Source organism: Microtus ochrogaster, unplaced genomic scaffold (assembly GCF_000317375.1).
Source record: "Microtus ochrogaster isolate Prairie Vole_2 unplaced genomic scaffold, MicOch1.0 UNK1, whole genome shotgun sequence".
Lineage (NCBI taxonomy): Eukaryota > Metazoa > Chordata > Mammalia > Rodentia > Cricetidae > Microtus > Microtus ochrogaster.
Window position 1 is genome coordinate 33,528,725 of NW_004949099.1, and position 24,498 is coordinate 33,553,222.

At 45.0% G+C, this 24,498-nt stretch overlaps 2 protein-coding genes across 6 annotated transcripts in view; one reads left to right on the plus strand and one right to left on the minus strand.

The window, feature by feature from the left end:
- The window catches only part of Cacna2d4 (calcium voltage-gated channel auxiliary subunit alpha2delta 4), a 103,554-nt gene extending 100,113 nt beyond the window's left edge, over nt 1–3,441 (plus strand). Inside the window, 4 exon segments of the mRNA XM_005365113.2 lie at nt 585–702; nt 2,208–2,320; nt 2,568–2,650; nt 3,337–3,441. Coding sequence (XP_005365170.2) covers nt 585–702; nt 2,208–2,320; nt 2,568–2,650; nt 3,337–3,441 — 419 coding nt within the window.
- Nucleotides 3,442–6,442: 3,001 nt separating this feature from the next.
- Adipor2 (adiponectin receptor 2) overlaps nt 6,443–24,498 on the minus strand; it is a 63,524-nt gene continuing 45,468 nt past the window's right edge. For 4 of the 5 annotated variants that reach the window (XM_005365114.3, XM_005365115.3, XM_013353019.2 and 1 more), the window contains 6 exons: nt 19,894–20,013; nt 16,582–16,753; nt 13,335–13,521; nt 12,906–13,093; nt 11,196–11,389; nt 8,867–9,169 (listed from right to left, as the gene is read on the minus strand). In XM_005365114.3, coding sequence (XP_005365171.1) covers nt 9,041–9,169; nt 11,196–11,389; nt 12,906–13,093; nt 13,335–13,521; nt 16,582–16,753; nt 19,894–20,013 — 990 coding nt within the window. In that variant the 3' untranslated portion in view covers nt 8,867–9,040. Of the gene's footprint in view, nt 9,170–11,195; nt 11,390–12,905; nt 13,094–13,334; nt 13,522–16,581; nt 16,754–19,893; nt 20,014–24,498 lie in introns of all 5 variants that reach the window. The other variant, XM_005365116.3, reaches the window with a different exon arrangement.

Sequence of the window (24,498 nt, forward strand, 5' to 3'; positions counted from 1 at the left end):
TAGCTCAGTTCTAAGCCTGAACCCCTGGGAAGAGAAGAGCCAGTTGTGAGGCATCTGTCCTCTGACACTGAGAACCAGGAACAGAGGTGCCCAGTGGCATAAACCGGGATGGAAGCCGGCTGGGCTGTGGGTGTTTCCCCAGGCCACGAGGATTGTTCAGCCTGCCCTCCCCTCTTAGATTTACTATCTGTGAGGGAAGCTTCTGGGTCCAGGCATTGAGGAGACCTGTGACTTTCCTCACGCCTGTGTGACCTTGCAAAAGCAATGTCATGTCTGCACCTCCTCTTCCAGGTGTTTCCAGGCCACTGTGCCTTCCCTACACTTCCTTCGCTGCTGGGCCTTAAGAGGCATAGTGTGCTTTGGCGTAGCAGCACTGCAGGGTGCCCACGAGTGCTCTGCAGAAAAATCTCAGGGCTCCTTGCGAGGGCCACCCAGCAGCTCAGCGAGGCCTCCAGACTCCGCGGTGCCTTTTGCTGAATGCTGGTCACTTGTAGCAAACTAAAGGATGCTGCCCTTGCAGATGGGCTTCCTAGGACCTCTGTGAGGTGATAAGCCCTCCTCATACACATTCCTGTCACCCACAGCCCACAAGCACAAAAAGCAGGACCTGCTGCACCCCTGTGACACAGAATACCCAGTGTTCGTGCACCAGACGTCTATCCAGGAGGCCAATGGGATCATCGAGTGTGAGGCCTGCCAGAAGTAAGTCCCCATGCAGCCACCAAGCCCAGTCAGGGTGCAACTTCTCACTCCTGGCACCCACCAGAAGGTCCGCGGTAGGAAAGGACGGCGCCTCAGGGAAAGGTCACCTTCCTCATCTCCCTACTCCTCAGCACAGGAAAAACCCAGGCTGAGGCAGGAGAGAGGAAGAGGGGCGTGAACAATTTGGTGGTCTGCATTAAGGAACACAGGGAAAAGGAATCCAGAGGCCAATTCCCATGTCCACAAGTCTCTCTAAATCCAAGGCCACAGGCCTCTCTTAGAATTCCCTTGCTTGCTTCCCTTCTGCTCAGCCAAACCAGCCATGACAAGCTGGTACTAAGGCCTTTCACACTTACGCCCCAGGCAGGGAAAGAAGCAGGAGTTCTGCCCTCCACAAAGTAGGAACTGTGTGCAGGTCTGCAGCGTCCCCAGAAAATGCACAGGGGTGGGGGGAGCCTCGGCCTATATTCCCAGAGCTGTCATTCTCTGGGGCATCAGCACCCCAAGCCAATAGTTTCCAAGCAGGACCCAGTCAGGCTAACTCCTGGGTAGAAACCTCTAGCTTCGTCCAGAGAAGCTTAGAAGGCCAAACCTACTGATTTCCCACTCCAAACCTTGGAGGAAGCGGCCCTGGAGACTTCTGTCCCAACCCAAGAAGACAGTACATCTAGGGGCTCCCTCAACCAGTTTTGCTTCTCACCAGGGCCACTATCAGGTCTGGGGAACCCCAGACCCATGCCAGCTATTTTGTAGCCTCAGATTCTGACATCAGACAGATTTAGGTTTCTGTTTCTTTATCGCGTGTGACATCTTATGTACACACAGAGCAGCCTTCCTGGGGCTGGCTCTATTGACTGTGCTCATCTCGAGGTTTGAAAGAAACGTCAAGGGGATGGCAGAAAGTAAGGGCCTCCCCGCAGACAGGCTTGACTCTTTAATAAAATCTAGCTCTGCTCCTCTCTGCCTCTACTATAACCATAGGCAAGTTTAGCCCTTCTCGCCTGTTTTGTCTATGCAGAATGGGAACGATACCAAGTTCACACAATGCTGTGATGAGCACATCTGTGAGTTTATATGTGTGATATATACCTGTGTGTGTAACATCACCCACTCCATACAAAATGCTTGGTGGCAGCTGGCACTGCTGTGTTTCTAACACCCGGCCAATGCAAAAAACGCCTTTCCCTACCCCCTACCCCAAGCTGTGTATAGGAGCATTGTGCCACCTTGTGGCTAAGGTTAGAACTGCAAGTTCTCCAGCTCTCTAGCAGAGATAGTTAATATCCCTGTTTGCTGGGAACGGCCCCTGTGCCTGTTAAAGACAGCTCCTTCTTCATCTTCTCTGGCTATTGGGAAAGGAGGGAATGCCTTGTAAGTACCGGGCTACTGGCCTCAGTCTGCCTATGGCTACATGTCTTTCCAGGTGCCTCAGAAAGTTTCTCCCCCAAGTCCTTCTCCTTAGCCTGTACCCCTACTACTCAGAGCCCCCACCCTCTCTGCTGCAGGACATTCGTGATGCAACAGATTCCCAGCAGCAACCTGCTCCTCCTAGTGACAGACCTTACCTGTGACTGCAGCGCCTACTCTCCCATCCTCCAGGAGGCCACAGAAGTCAAATATATCCTTCACATCCCCCAAGGGGGAGGGGGTGGCTGAGGGATCATGGAGAAGCTCAGATTTGGGGTGCAGAGCCCAGCCTGTACCCCCATTCCCTTCCTTACAGGATGACTTATGGGCCAGCCCTCTGCTTCTGAGAGGGGTGCTCCCCATCCTGAACCTGCTTGCAGGGCCACTGACCTCCCAGATCTTGACCCCAGGATCTCCAGGACTACGTAGAGTTGTGACCTTGACAGTGAGCTCTGCACATAATGCCTCTGTCAAATGCGACAGGATGCGCTCCCAGAAGCCCCGGCGGCGCCCAGGATCCTGCCATGCCTTCCATCCAGAGGTGTGGGCTGTGAACTCCCCAGTTATGTCCTGTGTGTGACTTCCTGGGATATGAATGTGTCTGGACATTCTGACAGAACTGTGTGTGCCCATCATACTGGGAGACCCTTGCACTCACATTTATGTGGTGTGTTGTAAGAAATTAGATTGGTCAGGCCTGTCATCCCAGCACTAGGGGGCAGAAGCAAGCAAGGGAATTCCAGGTCAGTTTGTGTGGGACAGAGAGGCCACAAGGGTTGGGGGGTTGGTGAGAGACAAAAAGCAGAGAGGAAGAAAGAGAAGGGAAGAGAACAAAGGACCCAAGGGAATCTATACTTCCTAGAGCCTGGGGCCCAAGGAGTTTCTCCTCTCCGTCCACACTCGGGCTACCTCAGCACGAATCACTATTACGTGGCTAGTGACAATAGCAAGTGGTATTTATTAACACCTGAGATGTGGGCCTTACTACCCAGTCTCAGCTGGGTGTGGCTGCCACAAACCACCTCCCCTAGAGATGCCCCTGGAGGTCAGGGCTGCTCCACACAATTATGAGAAGACCCCAAAGACTAAGTTTGCTGTTTTTACTGTCCCTAAAAGCTGGAAGAAAGGTAGGTTTCCTCTCTTCTGTCTGTGTCTAGCCACACTGCATGCTGGCTCTTGGGTTAGGAGGACCAGCCCACTCCTAATGCCCCTTACCTGTCTCTACAGGAGAACGCTCAGGACTGTGGTGGTGCTTCAGACATCGCAATGTCACTCCCTCTGCTCCTGCTACCGCTGTGGGCCTGGCTGCTTCCACCCCAGCTTCTGTGGTGACCCCATTCTATCTGACTTTCACAGAAGGGAATCCTTAGAGAGACATTCTAAAGTCACCAGCTGGTGAGGTCTCAGCTTCTTAGCAGTAAGGTGTCTCCTGGGTCTACCACCAGTCTCTGCCTCTTAGAGACTGTTGGAAAGATCCCCAAGGCTCTCCAAGGTATTGGGTACCAGGTACTCCAAGTCTTCTACTCTTATCTCTGCTTCAGGACTCCCAACAAGAGCTTAATTGGAGGAAGGATACAAGTTACCAAAGATCAGAAACAGTCAAAGGGGCAGGTGTTTCCCTGAGTTCTGGGGGCCAGGGTTGAGCAGTGAGACCCACGCAGAGGCTATGCCAAGAACACACTAGCCATCAACACAGGAGTCTTTAGGAAGACGCCTTCATCCACTACATATAGTACGAGGGAAGGCAGGCAGCGGGAGAGACAAGAAGACTCAGAGAAGGAGCAGGAAGGAGGGAAGAAACGGAAATAAAATCCTGTGAGCTATCATCAGAATGCCACCCACTGCAGAACTCCCACCTTTTTACACCAATAATCTGAAGGAAAGGGGGGAGGGGTATCTGGAGGGAGGAAAGGGAAGGGAGACATATTGAAATTATTATCTCAAAAAGAAAAGAAGAAAAAGAAAAGCTACCAGGCTGAGACCTGCAGCTGCAGCTGGTGTGGTCCAGAGGAGGAGCTACAAAGGCAGCCAGGTCAGGATCCTCACTAAGGTCAGGGGCACATACAGTCTCCGAGACCATGGTGGGCTTTCTGTGGCTCGTGTTCTACAAAAGTAACTAAGCACCTGTCTGGTGAAAGCCCTTGAGGTTAGAAACACATAATCCTGGCCACCATGCCTTGAAGTAGGTACAACTTACCTGCCCTTTTTGGCACGTGTGATGTATGTGACTGTGTATGTTTGTGGACCTGTTTGTGCACAGATGCAGAGGCCAGAGGATGCTGTTGGTCATCTTCCTCACCCACTCCCTACCTTATTTTTTGAGTTAAGGTCTCTCGCTAAACCTGGGGCCCTCCAATTCAGCCACACTAGATGGCCAGCAAGTCCTAGGGATCCTTCTGTTACCACCTCCCCCAGTGCTGGGATTACAAGCATGCCCTGCTATTCCCCCAGTTTCAAGGATGACGGGGAAACTAACTTGGATCCTTGTACTTCACTAGCTAAGCCTCTCAAGCCCCATGATTTTCTGTCTTTTAAATGAGGAAACTAATCCCCACAAAGCGGCACACACATCTTTAGTCCCAGCACTCAAGAAACAGAGGCAGGCAAATCTCTTAATTTAAGGTCAGTCTGGTCTACAAAGTGAGTTCCAGAACACCCAGAGCTACACAGGGAAACCCTGTCTTGAAATAAATAAAGCAAAAAGGGGAAACTAAAGTTTGCAGAGGGGAAACTGGTTCTAAATCTTGGCTTTGTGAGGATCCCGTGGAACAGGCAACATACCTAGAGCTCCCAACCTGCAGCAGCGGGCACTGGGCAGACTAAGCACTCCCCCCACACTCCTAAGCATCTTGCTTCATGGCTTAGAAGGCAGGAAAGATCAGAGGTGCTGCCCAGCCCAGGTGAGGTACAAACCACTGCAGCTGAGCTTCCTCCTCCATGCCACCAAGACAGTGTTGCCAGGCATGGCAGGGCAGGTCTTTCCCAGTGCCTGCCTCCCTGGCTTTGTCTTTAGTGTTGTTACCTCTACTCAGCAGCATTAGGTCTCAGTGACAAGCACTGCATGGTCTCTCAGGGGAGCTCCTCTCCCTCATCCACCCAGGCAAAGCATTTGAACCAACTTACCAACTATTTTGGGCACAGGATAAAAACGTTAAGTGTAGAATGCCAGGCGGTTCCTGGCCACGAATATGGAGCTCTTGTACCTGGCACTGCTAAAGGACTGTAGGTTTTCAAGCATCACCAGAAGCAGCTGAAGCAAAGGCATACCCGACAGACTGCCACTCTGTCCCTACGATGCAGAACACACGATGCAGAACTCCATCAAGATGCTTGCAAGTGGTAGCCTAGCTTTGGTTAAAGATCCACTCCTTTGACTTCTGAGGAAAGAAGTTGGTGCCCCTGCCATTCACTAAGTGGGATATGGTGTTCTGGCATCTTTATGCATCACCTTCAATGGAAGAGCTCAAGGACGCTGTCAGAAGCACATGCTTTACTAGAACCACCTCAAATAAAAGGCTTCAACACCATCTCATGATGCTAAATGAAGTTTGCTTCAGGAGAACTTGGGAGTGGACGCATCTTAAGGTCGGAAAAGTATAGGGGTAAGACGGGCTCAAAAAAAAAAAAAAAATACCAGTTAGCACAAGTGTTTGGCAGAAGCCAAGCCAAGCTCAATGGCAGTTTGGGGAACACTCTTCACAGTGTAAAGGAAGGCTGCAAAGGGTGCTTTTATTTTTGGCAGCTGAGAGCATATGGGAGGGGCCAGGGACCCATGTCCCATGGCAAATGACAGGACTGAGGATGCATACTTGCCTCTCTATTCCAAGGCTAGTGTAGTCAAAGGACAGGCAGACAGATGCCAGGCCACGGAGCTGCAGCTAAGCCCTCCTCAATGGTTCCCGAGGGGCTGAGCCAACAAGTATTTACATGGGGGTGGGGAATAACCGGTACTTCAGTGCAACTACAGCAAAGCATTTGAGACAGTACTGCTTCTGGGCTGCAGCAGTGCCATGCAGAGCTTCTCTAGGGAGTGTAGACCGCCCTGAGAAAACACAGTGACCATGTGCATGTGGCAAGGCTCCCTCAGCTCTCAGACCTCTATGGTCACCACAACCAGGGATAGAGAAAGCTCATCTTATTTTAAAGATAAGGTCTGTGTAGCCCAGGTTGGCCTTAAACTCATGATCTTCCTGCATCAACCTCCTGATGACAAGAAGTTTCTAAAAATTCCTTAAATTTCCTGTCTAAATTAGGGTGTTAAGGATATCCCCAAAGTGAAGTAAGGTTTTTAAAAGAAAAAAGGCAATAAAAACACAACAAAGTTGATCTTCCATTTGGCTCTTTTTATTAGAGAAATTGAGAAGACAGCATGTAGGGAAATCCCATGGTGAAGGGAACAGTCACATAGATGCCTTTCTGGAACCCCAACCTTCTACAATCCCCAAAAGTGTGCTTTGTGACATCAGCAACTTAGAAAGGGGAAATACTGACAAAGGCCACTATTTACTGATGAAAGAATGAAGGTGTACAGGTTCCTAACTGGCCTAAGGCCAAGAAGAAAATGAAACACGTGCGCAGAGCAAGCCAGCCTCAAACTGCTGAAGGTAAGGCACTCAGGTGCCAACCTGACGAGCTCCCGGGGGCACCAGGTCAAGTGCACATGGAGGCTGTTATAGTGAGCTGCAGAGACACACGTGGGCACACATGCCCACACACACACACAGACACACACACACACAGAAGGGAAGTTACTAGACACACTAGTGGTGTTGATTCTTTTCCCTAAGAGTTTGTGCTATGGTGAACCAGATTCTCCCTGCTTGGGAAAGGGATGACTGGACCCAAAGACCTCTAGTTCTGTAGAGTCATGGGTAGCATCTCATACTCTATCCCAAGTACAGGACCAGGGAGTAAGTCTGGCTTCTGATATGTGCTGTTGCTACCACAAACTTAGGTGAACTTCCTTCTAGATGGACATTGTCCTGTTTAACTGCTTGAGGAATTAACACTGTTCTCTAACTCTGTCTGACACAATGTTGTTCACCCGGAGTCTTCTGTTTGATCTACCTACGGCAGTGACCTTATCCACAATCAAACACTCGTAAGTTCTTCCCAGCTTTTACAGTGGATGCCTTCCTGGATCCCCAGCTGCAGCTGGGGATCTGAAGGTAAAGGAAGGACAACATGACCAAGAAAACACTACTGAATAATTAGAACCTTCTCCCACTCCCAAGCATCCCTTTGGAGATGCCTGAGGCCCTAATTAAATGCAATACCCATCAGCCCCAGGATGTGATGCCTGCCTGAAGTCTTGGAGACTCAAATGCTTGGCTTCTCACTTAGGAGCCAAGATCAGAATTCTATAAACCAGACCCAACTCATTCCCAGTCTCTAAAACCCATAACACAGTAGCCCTGGGACAGAGAAATTGTCTTCTAGCAGCCATTCAAAATTGTGGGCTTAAGTCTATCAGACACCTAGCAGGAACACACCACTTCCCTTTCAACTCTGTACCACACTCCTTGCAAACGGCACTCAGGGAGTGCTAACTACTCCACAGTAGAGATCGCTGACTTTCTGTCCAAGGGGAACTTAAGAACCTGTTCTGTCATACCACACTTGCCAAGACAGTGCACCAGAGAAAAACGCCATCACTCCCAGTAGGGATGGCTCTCTATACCTGCCTATTTGACTTCATTAGAATTTCACTAGTGACTGGCTCCATGCCAGGAGCTATGGTGGGAGGGAGAAGGTGGGAGGAGAAGCAGGGGCAGTTTTTTATTTCCAGGAGGAAGGATCGTTAGGGCAGTGATTCTCAAGAGAGCAAAGTTTGCAGAATAGCTCAAGGTTCCAAAGAGAGGGTCTGAAAAATGGCCACATCTCTATTCAGATAAGAACTACCACCTGGTTAAACAGGACACGGAGAAGAACAGGCCCTGTGCTGATGCTCCCTCCCTCCCTCCCAGAGGACCTCCTCCCCTTCATCATCTCTTTACTACACCACTCCAGAAAGGGCCTATGTGACAGCCTCTCAACTGACGCCTTCTCTAGAGCCATACAGCAGCCTGTGCTGCTTTCACTGGAAAAGCACACACCACTTCCTTTCATTTGCCTCCCCTCACTGTTGAGAGTGGCCAGAAGATCCATGGGCTGGGGCTGTACCCTCTGTCCCAGCAGGATCCAAGTGTTATCAGCCTATGAAAGGCACCTTGGTGCACCAAGACATCGTGCATTCTGGGGCTACCACTTTATCCTCCTTCCATCACTTTGTGCAAAATTGAAACAGTGTGTGGTACTTGCATGTTTCATTCTTTTAAAAAAGTCTCCCTCCCTCCCCTGGCCCTATGTTTTAAATGTTTATATAAATTCTTATTTAAACAGTAAATTAGAAATCTTATTTACATTAATTTTTTTGTTCTCCCAAAAGAGTGCCTAAACTCACACTCCAACCCCTTTGTTGGATATAAATGTTCACCTAAATTGGTTTGGTTATTGTTTTGAGGAGCTCCAGTGGCACAATCTGTCGGTACACGGTACTCATGTATTACTGCTTTAAGGAGAGAGAAAGGGAGAAGAAAGAACCACCAACCAACATTCCCATCTTCTACAAATAAATACGATCACATCAGAAGCCAGTCTGTCAGGCAAGGGTCTTGCAGAGTTGCCTTCAATTGGAAGATCCCAAAAAGAAGTAAGGGGATGAGCCATTTCGCCTTTTCTCCAAATTGATGCACTCCATCCTTTGAGGTATGATTTATTTTTGTTTTTCTCTTCTTAGTCTTGAGCCCCATGGAGCCCTTGGGCCATCACAAGGCCCGTGAGGCTGTCCAAGTTTGGGGCTTCTCTGGCACTGGCATCAGCAGCCAGTAAGCAGGCCTGTGGGAGCTGCAGGCCTGGGTTCGGGGTCATGGTCCCTGGCTCCTGTGAAGTTTCACAGTGCATCCTCTTCAGTGCAGCCCCCGCCAATCATGAAACGGAATTCCTGCAGGTTTGAGACGCCGTGGAAGTGAACGAAGGCGCCAGCAACCACAAAGATGTGGAAGAGCTGGTGGGAGTGGAACTGGAGGGAGAGAGGGAGACCATTACTAAGCCTGCTGTAGATACCTAGGAAGAGACACTGCTTCCCAGCTTGACAGTGGAAATGCATATGATACAATTCAAATTCAAGATGGGGGGGGGCGGTGGTGGCGCACGCCTTTAATCCCAGCACTCAGGAGGCAGAGGCAGGCGGATCTCTGTGAGTTCGAGGCCAGCCTGGTCTACAAGAGCTAGTTCCAGGACAGGAACCAAAAAAGCTATGGAGAAACCCTGTCTCGAAAAATCCAAAAATTCAAGATGGAACAAGAATATCCATCGGGGACCTCATATTCTGAGTCAAAAGCCAGCTCTCCTAGAGAAATACAGGTACTGTCTATAAGTTCAGTGAACTTAGGGGTAAATTCCATACAGACCTTACAGTTAGATCACCAAATTCCCCAGGACCCCCTGACAATCAGCAGTAGGATATGGTTTACTGACAAACACTTGAGAAATTACAACACTCTCTCATGGTCTTAAAATGGAAAGACACGGTGCTATTTATCAAGACACTGGTATCAGAAGTATAACTGAGCCAAGTGGTGATGGCGTAAGCCTTTAATCCCAGCCCTCAGGAGGCAGAGGCAGGCAGATCTCAGTGAGTTTGAGACCAACCTGGTCTACAAAGCAAGTTCCAGGACAACCAGGGCCGTTACACAGAGAAACCCTGTCTCAAAAAACAAAACAAACCAACAAACAAAAAAAGAAGTATACCTGAGAAGAAATGAAAGGTAAGTTAGCTAACCTGAAGCTCAGAAGACTGAGTTCAGGACCATCTCTCAGCCGGGCGGTGGTGGCGCACGCCTGTAATCCCAGCACTCGGGAGGCAGAGGCAGGCGGATCTCTGTGAGTTTGAGGCCAGCCTGGTCTACCAAGGGAGTTCCAGGACAGGAACCAAAGCTACAGAGAAACCCTGTCTCGAAAAACCAAAAAAAAAAAAAAAAACCAGGACCATCTCTCTTCATTAACTTTAAGAACGTGAGTGGCCAGCTCAGCATACAACTGTGAGCAGTAGTGAGAAGCAGGACCTATGAGTCAGACCTCACTTTAAGAGCACTCCCTATCTATTTGCTACACTGCTGAAAATGTTTCAGATCCTCTTCAGGTAGAAATGTCCATCTTTACTAGTTCCTCAGTTTTTCTCCCTAATCTTTCCACAGTCTAGCTACCTCCCTCTCCTTCATTCCCCCACCAGACACATAGAGGATCAATCTCCTATCAATATCACTGGGTTTGGGTACCAAAACGGATCTTAGGATCAGCAAGATAGCTCAACAGGTAAAAGCACTTGTTGCACAAAGCCTAGCAACCACTGTAGCAGAAGACAGCCAATTCCAGAAAGACTCCCTTTGACCTCTACATGGGCACCATAGCATGCGTGTGCCCATTCTAAACACACATGCACCAAACATACACAATAATAATAACTAATAGCTAAATTAGTAACCCAGCCCTCTCCCCCTCCCTCTCCCCCCTTTCTGTTTTTTGTTGTTTGAGTACTGGGCTTAAAGGTGTGCACCAGCACACCCAGCTTCAGCCTTCTCTTTTTTAAAAATGATCTCAGTAGAAGATTGCCCTTCTTTCATAGTGAGAAACAAGATGGGAAACAGACAGAATGTCCAATGACTCCACTTCAGCAAACAGAACACAGATGGACACTAAAACCAGCCTGATTCTGTTTCTGTTTACCACTTAATGGTCACTTGCTTTAGACAAGCTGTTGAGCCTTCCTGAGCCATAGCTTCCTGTCTGTAAAGTGAAAACAAGAATACGTATGACTTGTGGGACTGACACTGGGTGACCTGCTACATTTGCAGTACTCAGTACTGTGCCAGGCAGGCACTGAGTGCTCGATCATCAGGGTTAGCACTACACTCACTGCCCAGGGAAACCAGACAACAAGGGACAGAGCTAAGACCAGAACACAAGTCACTTAACTTTCAATTACATCACTCCCAGTGTGCCTAACTAACAGCAACATAAACCTTATCACCATTGACCACACTTACCCAGATGTCACATTTGCCAGGAAAGAAGCGTTCAGGGATGCGGGCTGCGTAGAGGGCAGCTCCTGTGATATAGAGGCTAGCCATGAGCATTAGCCAGCCTATCTGCCCTATGGTGGCAGCCTTCAGGAAGCCTTCTGAGATGACATAGTGTAGAGTAGGGATGATTCCACTCAGGCCTAAGCCCACAAATACTCCTAAGACATCAGGAGAACAGAACAAAAGGAGAACACACAAAGAAAGTAAGAAAGAAGTCAGTATTACAACATAATACTATTCACTCTGATCAACTTAAAATTTCAAAGACAGTCATTCTTGTTTTAAAGAAAAAAGAAGGTCCTTCAACCTTTGAGACACCATCACACAAGACAATGGAAGTATGCTCCATTTACAGATATGAGAAACCTCACAGTAAGCCAGGCTATGTAAGCAACCCTGAGGTTAGTTAGAAAGAACCACTCTGTGAAGAGTTTTAGGAAAAGAAAGCACGGGGAGTTAGTTTAAGCTTCCTTAAATGCCTCCCTTTTACAGGCAGACTGCAACAGGCTGTAAATGGTGAAAAGCTTTCCCCAGACTCTGGGGCTCTACCCAGCATTACCAGTAAGCTGCTGGAGTGCCACAACATATGCAAGAATGCATGCAGGATGCACAATCAGAAAACATGTGCATCTAAATGAGAGGAGGAAGTGGCATACTAACTGTATGAAATTCAGGGACCAAGCAGACCTAATAAAAACTAACAGCACCTCCCCACACTGTCCTCTAGGGCATTGCTACACTCCTGTTCTTTTCCTTTGCATATGAAGAAAGGCTGCCAATAGTGCTTTTCACTCTCAAAGAAAAGGCTCAGGACTTAACCTTCTGGTGTTTATAAATAGTAGAATGCTCAGCTCCACTCTGCAAAGATGTTCTTATCTCATGCACTCCAATAGGTTTAACACCACTGACCTAGTGAAGAACTACAGAGTCAGCGCTGGCTACTGGACGTCTTATGTGGACGTCCTAAAAAGAAGGAGAGCAGACTGTTGCGTCATCAACATGGGGTTAGTTCTGTTTCTAGTACTCTAGTTGCATGCAGATCAATCAGGGCTTGAGTTTATAACAAGAGAAGCATATGTGGTAGTACCACTTGGGAGACAGAAAGTAGAAGACACAACTTCAGGCAACACAGAGTCCGAGTTCTGAAAGATTTTGTCAGAATCATTCAGCACAGGCTACTGATTTCAAAATTAAAGGCAAATTTTTCAATCTTCTGGTTCTACAAATGCCACATTCAAGCAAGAAGACTACCGATGTCATAGGCCACTCAGCAGGCATTACCTAAATACCAAAGACCCCTATATCAGAAGAAAAGTATAGTATCTACTTTATTGGTACATAATCAGCAATGAACTCAGGTCTTATTTATTAAAGCAATTTAAACTAAAATATAAAACACTAAATATAAACCAAAAAAAAAAAATCAGTCACTACGAAGTATACTAAGATGAAATAATTACAGAAGTCATTATATTGTAGTATTTCCTCAAGGATACAACACTGCCCAAAATATATGTGTGCACCCGCCCATCAACCCTGTGCTTTCTAGTAACTGACCACCAGGCTAGAAGTCCCACAAGAACGGTGGTTACTTCATCTCTACACTGCAAAAGTATCGGTTTATAATAGCATACCATAAATGACCCATAGAACGACATGTTCACATACACTCACCTGCTCTGACCCCCCGATACTGAGGGGTGGCAAACATGTCCCACTGGGAGACAATAATGGCTGCAATGCCCAGCACACAGATGACAATCAGGTAGATGAAGCAAGGTTGTGGGTTACAGTAGAAAGAATAATAAAGCCAAGGAACAAAACTTCCCATGATCAGAAGAGCAATACCAGAGTAATCCAACCTAGGATTGAAATTTAAAAGAACTCCATTTAATGCTAAAAAATTATCATCTGTTACAGACTCCAATTAATCCCCTACGACTTATGACATCGGCAGCAACTAAGAAGCAAACTGGGTTGTCTACATTAAGGGAAGACATTTCCATATGGTAACATTAAGAATCCTGCCAGCTCTGCTGGAGGGTGTTCCTGCCCCACTGATCCTAAAGCACAGATGATAACATGGACAGTGTGAATACTTACTTAGAGAAGAGTCGGGAGACCCCTTCCGAGTGGCAGTAGACTGTGTGGAAGAGCCATGAAAATGAAAGGCAGAGAATGGCTCCCAGGAAGAACAACCCAAAGACCACTTTCTCTTGCAGAGGGGCCACGAAGGAGATATTTGGGCGAAACATATAGAAGATGCCCAGGCACAGGAAGAAGACACAACCTAGGAGAAGAGTATGAGTGAGGGTAAGAGGTGACCCATGGTGTTGTATGCTGTTTTCAGCTTTTCCCAGTAGCAGTGATACCAGAGCCATAAATTCTTTGAGAAAAATTTTCACAGTAAGTTTATCCATATTTTAGTTTACTTCCAATACTGCTGGAGTCATACACACTTCAGCTTTATAAACTTTAAAGAATATAATGACTAGTTAAGGATGCAACAAGTGGTAGCCCAGCATGCACAAAGACCTGGTTCTATCTCCAGCACCATACACACCAGGTGTGGTGGCTCACACCTTAATCTTAAGCTGGGAGGAAGAAGCAGGAGGATTACAAATTCAAGGCCATCCTCAGCAGAGGGAACAAGGTAGCCTAGTATATATTAAAGCCTGACTCAAAAAAGGAAAAATAAGTAAATCAGTAAATAAATAAAAAGTCGGGTGGGGGTGGCATACACCTTTAATTCTACAACTTGGGAAGCAGAGGCAGGAAGATGTCTGTGAGTCTGAGGTCTACAAAGTGAATTCCAGGACAGCTAGAGCTATTACAGAGAGAGAGAGAGACCCTGTCTTGAGGAGAAAAAAAAGTGAGGGAGGGGGGAACTAGAGAGATGGCACAGTGGTTAGGAGCACTGGCTGTTCTTCCAGAGGTCCTGAGTTCAATTCCCAGCAATCACATGGTGGCTCACAGCCATCTGTAATGAGATTTCGTGCCCTCTTCTGGCCTGCAATTTAAAAGCAGGCAGAACACTGTATACGTAATAAATAAATAAATCTTTAAAGAAAGAAAGAAAGAAAGGAGGGAGGGAGGGAGGGAGGGAGGGAGGGAGGGAGGTTAATTTCTCATTCACCTAAGGACCACAATCCAAAATGAAGGCAGAGTAGAGTTACCTCTTAGATTTTGGTATATACTATCATTTGTGCACTCTGACATATGCCGTGGGGGCTTTCAAAGCTCTAATTTACATTTGTTTACAAATGCTGAAGGGCCCTGTGTTGTTTCTCTGGTCCTCACTAGTGACCCAGAACATCGGTGTCAGAAATTCTATACCTGTCTGTTTTTTTTTTTGTGTGTGTTGTTTTGTTTTGTTTTGAGACAGGGTCTCACTACTAAGTGGCCCTACTTTCTGTCTCTATGGATTTGCCTTTTCTGGGCATTTCATGTACATGGAATCAGGCGATTATGTAGCCTGTTGTGTCTTTTCACTTAATTCACTCCGCAGGTTGTAAAAAACATCAGTAACTCACTCTTACAGCTAAATTCTTCTTTTAAGAAAGATCTTACTTTTACTCGTTTTTCTATCCATGTGTGGAGGCCAGGGAACAACTTGCAAGAGCCAGTTTTCCTTCCACCACTGTAGGTCCTAGGGATTGAACTTAGGGCATAAAATCTGGAGCAACAACTTTTCCCCACTGACCATCTCACTGGCCCCCAAACGGTATTCTATCACATGGGTATACCACATTTAGTTTATCTATTCAGCAGCAGGTCGTTTCTATTAATAATGCTGCTAAAACATCCATGTACATATTTTGCTGAATAGTTAACTGAAGTAAAATTGCCAGTGATCCTGTTAACTGTCTAAGGAGCTATCTCTACCATGCTGCTTTCCACAGGTATTGGCCCATTTTTTGTTACTATTAGCAACATTTCTCCATATCCCTGGCCGAAACTTACTTTCCATTTTCTTGATCATAAAATCCTGGAGGGAATAAAACGTATCTCATTGTATATCTCAATATATCTGTCTTGTATGTCCCCAAATAACTGATAAAAATAAACCTTTTCCAAGTACATGTTTGTCATGTGTGTACCTTTCTCTATAAAAATGTCCACAGTATATGTTTGTGATCTGTGTACCTTTCTTAGAAATATTCACAGAGAAGTTTTACTGCCTGCAAAGAGGGTGAGCCATTTATACTGACTTGTAAGAGTCCTATAGTAGACCAGACATACTATAATTTGTAAAGATTCTCTCACTCTGTGGGTTATCTTTTTAACTTTCTTGACAATATTCTGTGACATACATAATTTTGTTTTGCCAAAAACCCAATTTATTCTCTTTGACTGCGTGTACGTTTAGGTTTCAATTCTAAAAAGCTATTATCTGCGGGGTGGTGGTAGCACATGCCTTTAACCCCAGCATTTGTGTGTGATTCCAGCACTCAGGAGTCAGGGGCAGACCTCTCTGAGTTTGAGGCCAGCCTGGTATACAGAGCAAGCTCCAGGACAGCCAGGCCTACACAGAGAAACCCTGTTTCGAAAAAAAACAAACCAAATCAAAAAAACAAAAACAAAAGAAAAGTCTGTTACCTAACTTAGGTCACCAAGACCTATACCTGTATTTCCTAAAGGTTTCTAGTTCTGGATCTTGTAGGAGACTAAGATTGAATTTGATCTGGTTTTAGTTTCACAACAGATTCGTACACTATAGCCCAGGATGACTTGACACTTAAATCCTGACTCACTCCCAGGTGCTGGAATTACAGGTATGTTCCTTATTGACTTATCTCAGCTGCACTGTTCCTTTTACTGAAAAGATCGTCCTTCCTCCCCACTGTATTCTTTACTTAATAAAAAAAAATTGAAAAACATCTATTTCATATGCTACTCACAATAACTGAAACTTAACTGAAAACAATCTAAGCAATGACTGAAAAACATCTTACTTTCTCATATTCTTCCTTTCACTGCTTATTAAAATACTATACATTTTTCTATAGCACTTCTTGCCTTGCCTCACTTGAAGCCACTATCTAAAGGTCTAGAAAAGAAGGCAGGTGTGAGGGGCACATGGCAAACAGCAGCGCTCAGGAGCCAGGGATACACAGTGGGACCCTGTCTCAAAATAAGGATCTAGGGAAGAAAAAGACGCATTGGTCGTAATAGTCACAGCACAAGTTAGAATGAACAAAGTAAACCATGAAAAATTACCAACGAAAATCTAAGGGGAAGGGGGTAAATTCTAACATATTTTTCAAGAGTTGTACTTACTCTCAAAATACATTAAAATCAAAGAAAAAAAGTAAATTACTAATTTAATTATACCACTGACGTTACATACCTAGGAGATGTGTCCAAATGTTGCCTGTTTCTGTGTGTATTCTGAAAATGCTCTTAAAACAGGCCCGGAAAGAAGGCATAGGAGGTCGGTGTCCGTGGAGAAGGAAATCATTATCCTTAAGCCAATCTGGTAGCACATCATGAGGGATTACTCGCCATCGACCTTCCCAAACCTAGTTATTCATTGAGAATGTTATCAAACACCTTGCTGTCAAACAAACTTTAGTTGTCATTTACCAACACTGTTCCCAAACAACTTTTACCATAATCTTATATTGGATAAAAGACTGATAAAAAAATAAATTTCTAAATGGTAGTCTTTGTTAGGAACAGGAAATCATAAACAAATACACCAAATTATATCCTAAAAGGCCTTGGTTTTACTCCAGCTTAAAAAATAATGAGGAATTCAAAATCCCAGCTACACAGAACTTCATTCAACAACAGATTTTACTTCAGAAAAATCAGTCATTAAATATGACCATTTCATACCTAATGTTCTTGTTACTACAGAAAAATATCACACTTTCATATTTTTTCCTAAAAATCTCCCCTCTGCTCTCTGCTACAAGAAAACTGAGGTGTTAAATGGAAGAAGCACAGGGTAGGAAATGTGGGGTCTACTGTTAACTAGTGAGTATTAATCAATTACAAAAACCCCAAGGCTTAATCTCCTTGCCTATGAGAAAAACAGTACTTCACTTGATGAATTCAGAAGACCAAACAAATGATATACAGACCACCTCACATGCGTCTACACTGCTAGCATTCCCCCTGGGCTGGATGCAATTTCAACTGTGCAGAGGTGATCCATTCACCAGGGAGATCCCAATGAAAGGTGCTTCCTCTCCAGACCTTTCTCCTTCCTTTTCCTGCTGTCTCTCCCCAGGAGGAGGGAAAAGGGGGTTAGGATCTTGATGTTGCCTCCTAAGAAAGTCTATTCACCACTGTACCCTATTTATTTTAGCCCCATATCTCGTTTAAGCCCCACACCATGATGATCAAAAGGAGAAACGTCTCCGCTACACCGTGCTTCCATCTAATGCACTATCAGGACTCAAAGACTTCTCCCCACTATCCCTCAGGGGTCTTGGAACTAAGCCACATAAATTGGGCTCTCCTCCCCACTATGTAGAAAGATTGCCACTTGCCCCCTACGGTGTCCCTCCTTTTACGCTACAACCTATTTCCTGTTCTCTGCTCTCTTATTTCCTTACTGGCAACTATAAAAAGAAGTGTTCCTCTATGTGACACTTACATTCTCCCAAGGAAGTGCCAAATTCAGAACAGATGCAGTCCTCTTACCTATTAAACCAGTCTTCTTCCTTCCTTCCCCTCTGTTATCTCTCTCACCTTCCAGTTCAAAACTCAGGGCCTATGCTCACTGATGCTAACCTGGTCAATCCATGTATAGCCCCTAAAGTCAAATAAAATAAGCCAAGATGATGCTCATTTTCACTGCTTCCTGCTAGTACTTCAGCTGTCCCATGGAGCTATGAAGAACTGCTTCCAAGACCACTTGTTGACAGAAAATTCTGCAGATGCCTAATTCTTTAAATAAAATGGCACAGTGCACAAACTCGTGTATATTTGTGCATATGACAACCCATTTTTCTTAAGTATTTTTATTCTTCTTTTAAAATTTTATTTTCCTTAGATGAGGATTTCACTATACTGTTTAAGCTGGCTGTGAACTCATGGACTAATGTGATTCTCTTGTCTCAGACTATCAAGAAACTGTAACTGGATGCAATAAAACAGCTATGAGGAGGGAAAAGGAGACCACAATACGTTTTTAATGCCAGCCACCTGCCACTCAAGATGTTTTTAAAAAGGGAACTTATATACATATACAGACACATACATAAACACACAAATACACACGGGGTGGAGGAGGAAGGCTTATACAGACATACCTAGTTGTGATGGTTAGTTTTGTTACTTTGATACAACCAAGAGACTCTTACTAAGAGATTATCTAGATCAGGTTGGCCTGGAGGCATGTTTGTGGGGAACTGTCTTGCTTACATTAATCTTGTTGATTATATAACTTGGTTACATTAATTGAGAAGGCCTGTCCATTGCGGGAGGCACCATTCCCTGGGTTTGGGACCTAAGCTATATAAGAAAAGAAAAAACAAGCTTGCCAAGGCAAGCATACATTCATTCCCTCCGCTCTTGACCATGGGTGTGACTGTTTCACATGCCTGTTGCCAAGGCTCTCCAACGAATGATGAACTCTAACCTGGGACTGTGAGCTGAAACAAACCCTTTCTCTCCTGCGCTGCTTTGTCAGTGTATTTCATCACAGCAACAGAGCTGAAGAACAGAGGCAGGTGCTACAGATCTTACTCCATCTGAGTGAGCTTTTGCATGGTTTTACTAGCGTGGGGGAGAGCTGAAAACTTCAGGCTAGAAAAGCCGCTGAATGCTGTAGACAAAACTTAATGGGTTGTCCTTGTGGGAGCTTGAAGAAATGCAGAACAATGGAGGCTTGGCTCATGGGCTCTCAGTGGGAGTGAGGGTTCTACCAAGAACTTGCATGGGGCTATTAATGGAATACTGGCTTCATTCTGCTCAGGTCCTGAGAACCTAAGTGAAGTTGATTTCCTTGTAATAATAAACTATAACCTAAAATTACAGGCTAAAATAAAATCTTCTCCCTTAGGTTGCTTTCCGTCAGGGTATTAATGACAGCAACATGAAACACGATACTACCCTAGACACTTGCTCATCTGACTAAAAAGCATACCAGTCTCTTTTTTTTTTTCAACAAACTTTAATTCTAGCTATCTTTTTAAAAAACATCCTACAATGGGTCCTAGGGACTCAGACAATGGCCTGAAAAAAAAAAAAACACTTAAAAGACACTCACCCACACCCACAGCCCCCCAACACACACAATAGCTGAACTGAAAATACTAAATGTGCATGAAAATCCTGCAATGTCTACCTCAGTAGTTTGATTACCCGTGTAATCTCTAGAAACAGCAACTACACTGTCCATATTAAACAGAAAAATGGCTTTGGTATGGTTTTTTAATAACTCTAGTACAACCAATCCAAATTGTTTCATCCTATCTTATCTAATCTACATTTACTCTGCTGCTCTGTATCAGAAGAGATTCATATCCCAAGTGGACATTCTGGTTACACTGCAACTTTATCGGTATGTTTCACAAATGTGTCTTTAACAGGTTAAAATCAGAAGAATTATTTGTCTCCATCTTGCCATGGATTTTCCCCCCAAGTAGGACAAAAAGCAAATAACTACTACCTTCTTTCCCCGTCTGTTTGGAAAAGGCAATCTTACCTTACAAACAAACTCTTCCATTCTCTCCATAGCATGATGGGCCTGTAGGAGAGGAGACATGCCCATAAACCCTTCATCTTCCTGGGAATTGTCATCTTTACACTCGAGTTCCTCAGAGCTCTGCAAAGACATCACAGCAAGAGTCAAGGGCAGGACCAATCACCACGCTTTCCTTGCAGATGTAAAGGATTAAAGTCAGTCCTCAGTCAAGCATCAACAACAGTCAGTAGCAGTTAACTTCACTGTAAACCTATCAGCAGTAAAAATGAAGCTGGGCATAGTGGGGTATGCCTTTAATCCCAGTGAAGGCAGGTAGATCTCCAAGCCAGCCAGGACTACACAGTGAGACCCTGTCTCAAAGAAACAAAACCAAAACTAAAATAAGACAAAACAAATACAAACAAGTCAAAAACAACATTTCTCCATTCGGAGGGACAAACAACTCTCTACCACAGCATCCCTATGCTTGCTTCAGTCTGTTCCTTGAATAGCTGCATGGTTTTAACAATGACTTTCACAGGCCAGTGAGAGCTGGATGACTGGAATCTGATCCCTGGAATATACATAACGGTAGATGGACCAACTCCACAAGGGTGTCTGATGACCTCCAAATGTGTACCCTGGCACATGTGCCAACCCCTTGCATCATACACTCAACACACAAATAATTTCAAACTACCTTTGACAAAGTCCAACATTCCTTCATGATAAAGGCCAGAACCCACTATGTAAATCACTACGGAACACACTATGTAGACCAGGCTGGCCTCAAATTCAGAGACCCGCCTACCACTGCCCACCAAGTACAGGAATTAAAGGTGTGCACTACTATGCCTGGCTGGGGACTAGTTTTTCAAAGAGGATGACTATAGTCTCTCTGCTACTCTGAGCAGCAAAGATAATGAAAATGGTGAAAGAAGATTTACATAATTGGAAGGAATGAAGCAGGAGTCTTGGCCAGTGACTTCTGTGCTTTGTTTTTTTTCTTTTTTTTTCTTTTTTTTTTTTTTCGAGACAGGGTTTCTCTGTGGCTTTTGGGGCCTGTCCTGGAACTAGCTCTGTAGACCAGGCTGGTCTCGAACTCACAGAGATCCGCCTGCCTCTGCCTCCCGAGTGCTGGGATTAAAGGCGTGCGCCACCATCGCCCGGCTCTGTGCTTTGTTTTAAAGAATGCATAGAAATGCAGAGACTGAAAGCTTAGGAAGAATGAAAAAGGTGCTGTTGTGGTTTGAGAAATAACATCTGGTAGCCAGTTGGGGACAGCTTGGGGAGGTCTAAAGGGTACAGCCTTGCTGCAGAAGTATGTCACTAGGAATGGGCTCTGAAATTAAAACTTACACCATTTCCAGTTTAATCTCTCCATATTGTGCTTGGGGTAAAGGATGTTCCTGCTACTGTGCCTGCTACTTGCTTTATGCTTTCCTGTCACTCATCCCTCTGGAATTGTAAGCACAAAATACCTTCTCTAAGTTGCTTCAGTCAGGGAGTTTTATCACAGCAACAGAAAATTAATTTTACAGATACTGAAGCTACTTGGTGAATATGATGATAGTTTTTCCCAAATTCAAATATTTGGGACCTTAGAACACAGGCACAAATTAAAAGGACAGATTCAGAAAGGAATGGACCAAGGTCCTGGCTCAATATTTAAGAACATCCTTCTAGGCTGCTAAATCCACCTATTTTTTAAAAAATATCGTATTGTAGGTATACAAATGCTTTGTCCGTATGTTTTTGTCTGTATGAATGCACACCATACACATGCCTCCTGCCAGCCAATATCAGGTGTTGAATCCCCTGGGACTGGACTTACAGACCATTTGTAAGCTGCCATGTGGATGCTGAGAATTGAGTTCAATTCCTCTTCAAGAATAAGTATTCTTAACCACTGAGCCAACTTTCCAGCCCCACCAAAATCCATCCTTATAAGCCATAGTCTGTGTATTTATTCTTCTCTTGTTTTGCATATGATGATTGGCAGACTCCAGAAAGACTGGCAGGTGAGTCAACAAATAGGGTAGCTCCCTGACAGATTCCAAGGCAGTTGACAGAGTAGCAGTTGGTAGACAGGGAGAGATTCCCAATACAGGAAAGGGCTTCTGCAAGAGGCTAAGAGATTCAGCTGTCACCCCAAGAGCAGCACAATCTAAACGCCAACTGGTTGGTTTAGAAGTAAGTCTTTTAAGCAGAAATTAGATGTTATCTTATCTATAAAACAGTAATAGCTGTGCCCAGTTTTTAAGTTCAATCTAAGGACTGAGTCCATCACTGCTCAGTTTGTAGGAAAGTGCCAGGCACAAGCATGCTCAGTGGAAGTGTTTCTCTTTGCACCCCTTTGGCCCTTCTTGATCACTTACCCCATTTGACAAGACCATCAATCAGCTGGTCTGCCACTCACCTCCTGCTGCTATGCATGAGCTGCACCAGTGTCACTGGACACATTAGGAATGATAATGTATGATAATATTCACACAGTACACGTATAAAAAATTTTTTTCTTTTTTTTTTCCAGAGACAGTCTCATCACACTGTGGCTCAAAGCTGTCCTGGAGCTACCTAGCCCAGTCTGGCTTCAAACTTGATGCATTCCTTCCTGGGGCTCCTCCTCAGTGTTGGGATTAAAGGATGAGCTACCATGCTTGACAAGACATTTATTTTCTCTTGGGTGTGTATGAACATACTACAGTCATGTGTGGAAGGGGCTACCATGCTTGACAAGATTCTTATAACTGGTTCTCTACCTTTACTCAAGGCAGGACTGCACAAGTACTCTAGTCACTGAGCCACCTCAACAGCTCCAGTAGAGATTCCTATGTGAAATTCTTACATTTGATTCAGCATGAATAAACACCTATGCTATCATGCTAAGTGAGATAAGCTAGTCACTGAAGGAAGAATAGTCTGTAATTTCACTTATCTGTAGTAAATTTGACTACCAAAACGCAAAATGGTGGTTCTCAGAGGCTGGAGGGTGGCAAAGGACACACAATGTTTAACAGGTACAGAGTTTCAGTTTAGGAAGATAAAAATGTTCTAGAGATGGATGGGGTTATGTACTTACTACCACAAAAATGCACACTTAGAAATCATTTAACACGGCCATGCGGTGGTGGCGCACACTGTTAATCCCAGCACTTGGGAGGCAGCAGCAGGCAGATCTCTGTGAGTTCGAGGCCAGCCTGGTCTACAAGAGCTGGTTCCAGGGCAGGCTCTAAAGCTACAGAGAAACCTTGTCTCAAAACAACAACAACAAAAAAAATCATTTAGCTCCTGTATTTGACAACATGCACACCTTAAACAACAACAACAAAAACCCTAATACCTTTATTTACCACAATAAACCTCAAATTGAATGAATGGTTTGGTGATGGAGGAAGGTTGTTGGTTAAAAAATAAAGAAACTGCCTTGGCCCATTTTATTGGTTAGAACATAGGTGGGTGGAGTAAACAGAACAGAATGCTGGGAGGAAGAGGAAGTGAGCTCAGAGACGCCATGCTCCCCTCTCCCGGGCAGAGGCGATAGCTCTGCTCTCTGAGGCAGACACGATATGAAGCTCCGATCCAGGATGGACGTAGGCTAGAATCTTCCCGGTAAGCGCACCTAGGGGTGCTACACACATTATTAGAAATGGGTTAAGAGGCTAAACTAATGGGCCAAGCAGTGTTTAAATGAATACAGTTTGTGTGTTGTTATTTCTGGTGTAAAGCTAGCTGTGCAGGAGCTGGGCAGGACGAAAAGTAGGCCCGCAGCTCCCACAACAGTTTGGTGTGTGAATACAGGTGGGGCTGGAGAGAGATGATGATTCAGTACTTAGGACCACTAGTTGTTCTTCCAGAGGATCTGGGTTCAATTCCCAATTGACAGCTCACAACTGTCTGTAACTCCAGTTCCAGATATACATGCAGTCAAAACACCAATGCACAAAATTAAATAAATTTTTAAAAAAAGAATACAGGTAAGGTTTGCTAGCCATGATGGAGCACACTAATCCCGTTCCTTGGTAGGCAGATCTCTGTGAGCTTGAGTCCAGCCTAACCTACAAAGAGTTCCAGTCCAGCCAGGACTACAAAAGAAAAGAAAAGAACTGGAGAGATGGCTCAGTGGTTAGCAACACTTGCTACTCTTAAAGGTCCAGGACTCAATTCCCTGAACCCCCATGGGAGCTCACAAACATTTTTAACTCCGGTTCTAGGGAATATACCACCTTCTGGCCTCCTTGGGCACCAGGAACACATGTGACACGCAGACATATATATATATATATATGGTGGCTAAACACCCATATGCATAAATTAAAAATAAATCTCAAGAGAATACATTAAGACAGAATAGAGCAATGGTGCACAACTACAGCCCCTAAATTCAAGATAAGAGGCAGGAAAATGGCTAAGAGTTCAAAGTCAGACTACAATACACAGTAAGATCCTGTGTCAAAAATAAAAAGGAAAAGGGTATAGTTCATCAGCAGAATACTTCCCTAGCAAGAATGAGGTCATACACACACAGAGAGAGACAGAGACAGAGACAGAGAGAGAGAGAGAGAGAGAGAGAGAGAGAGAGAGAGAGAGAGACAGAGAGAGGAAACACAATTACTCAAAAATAAA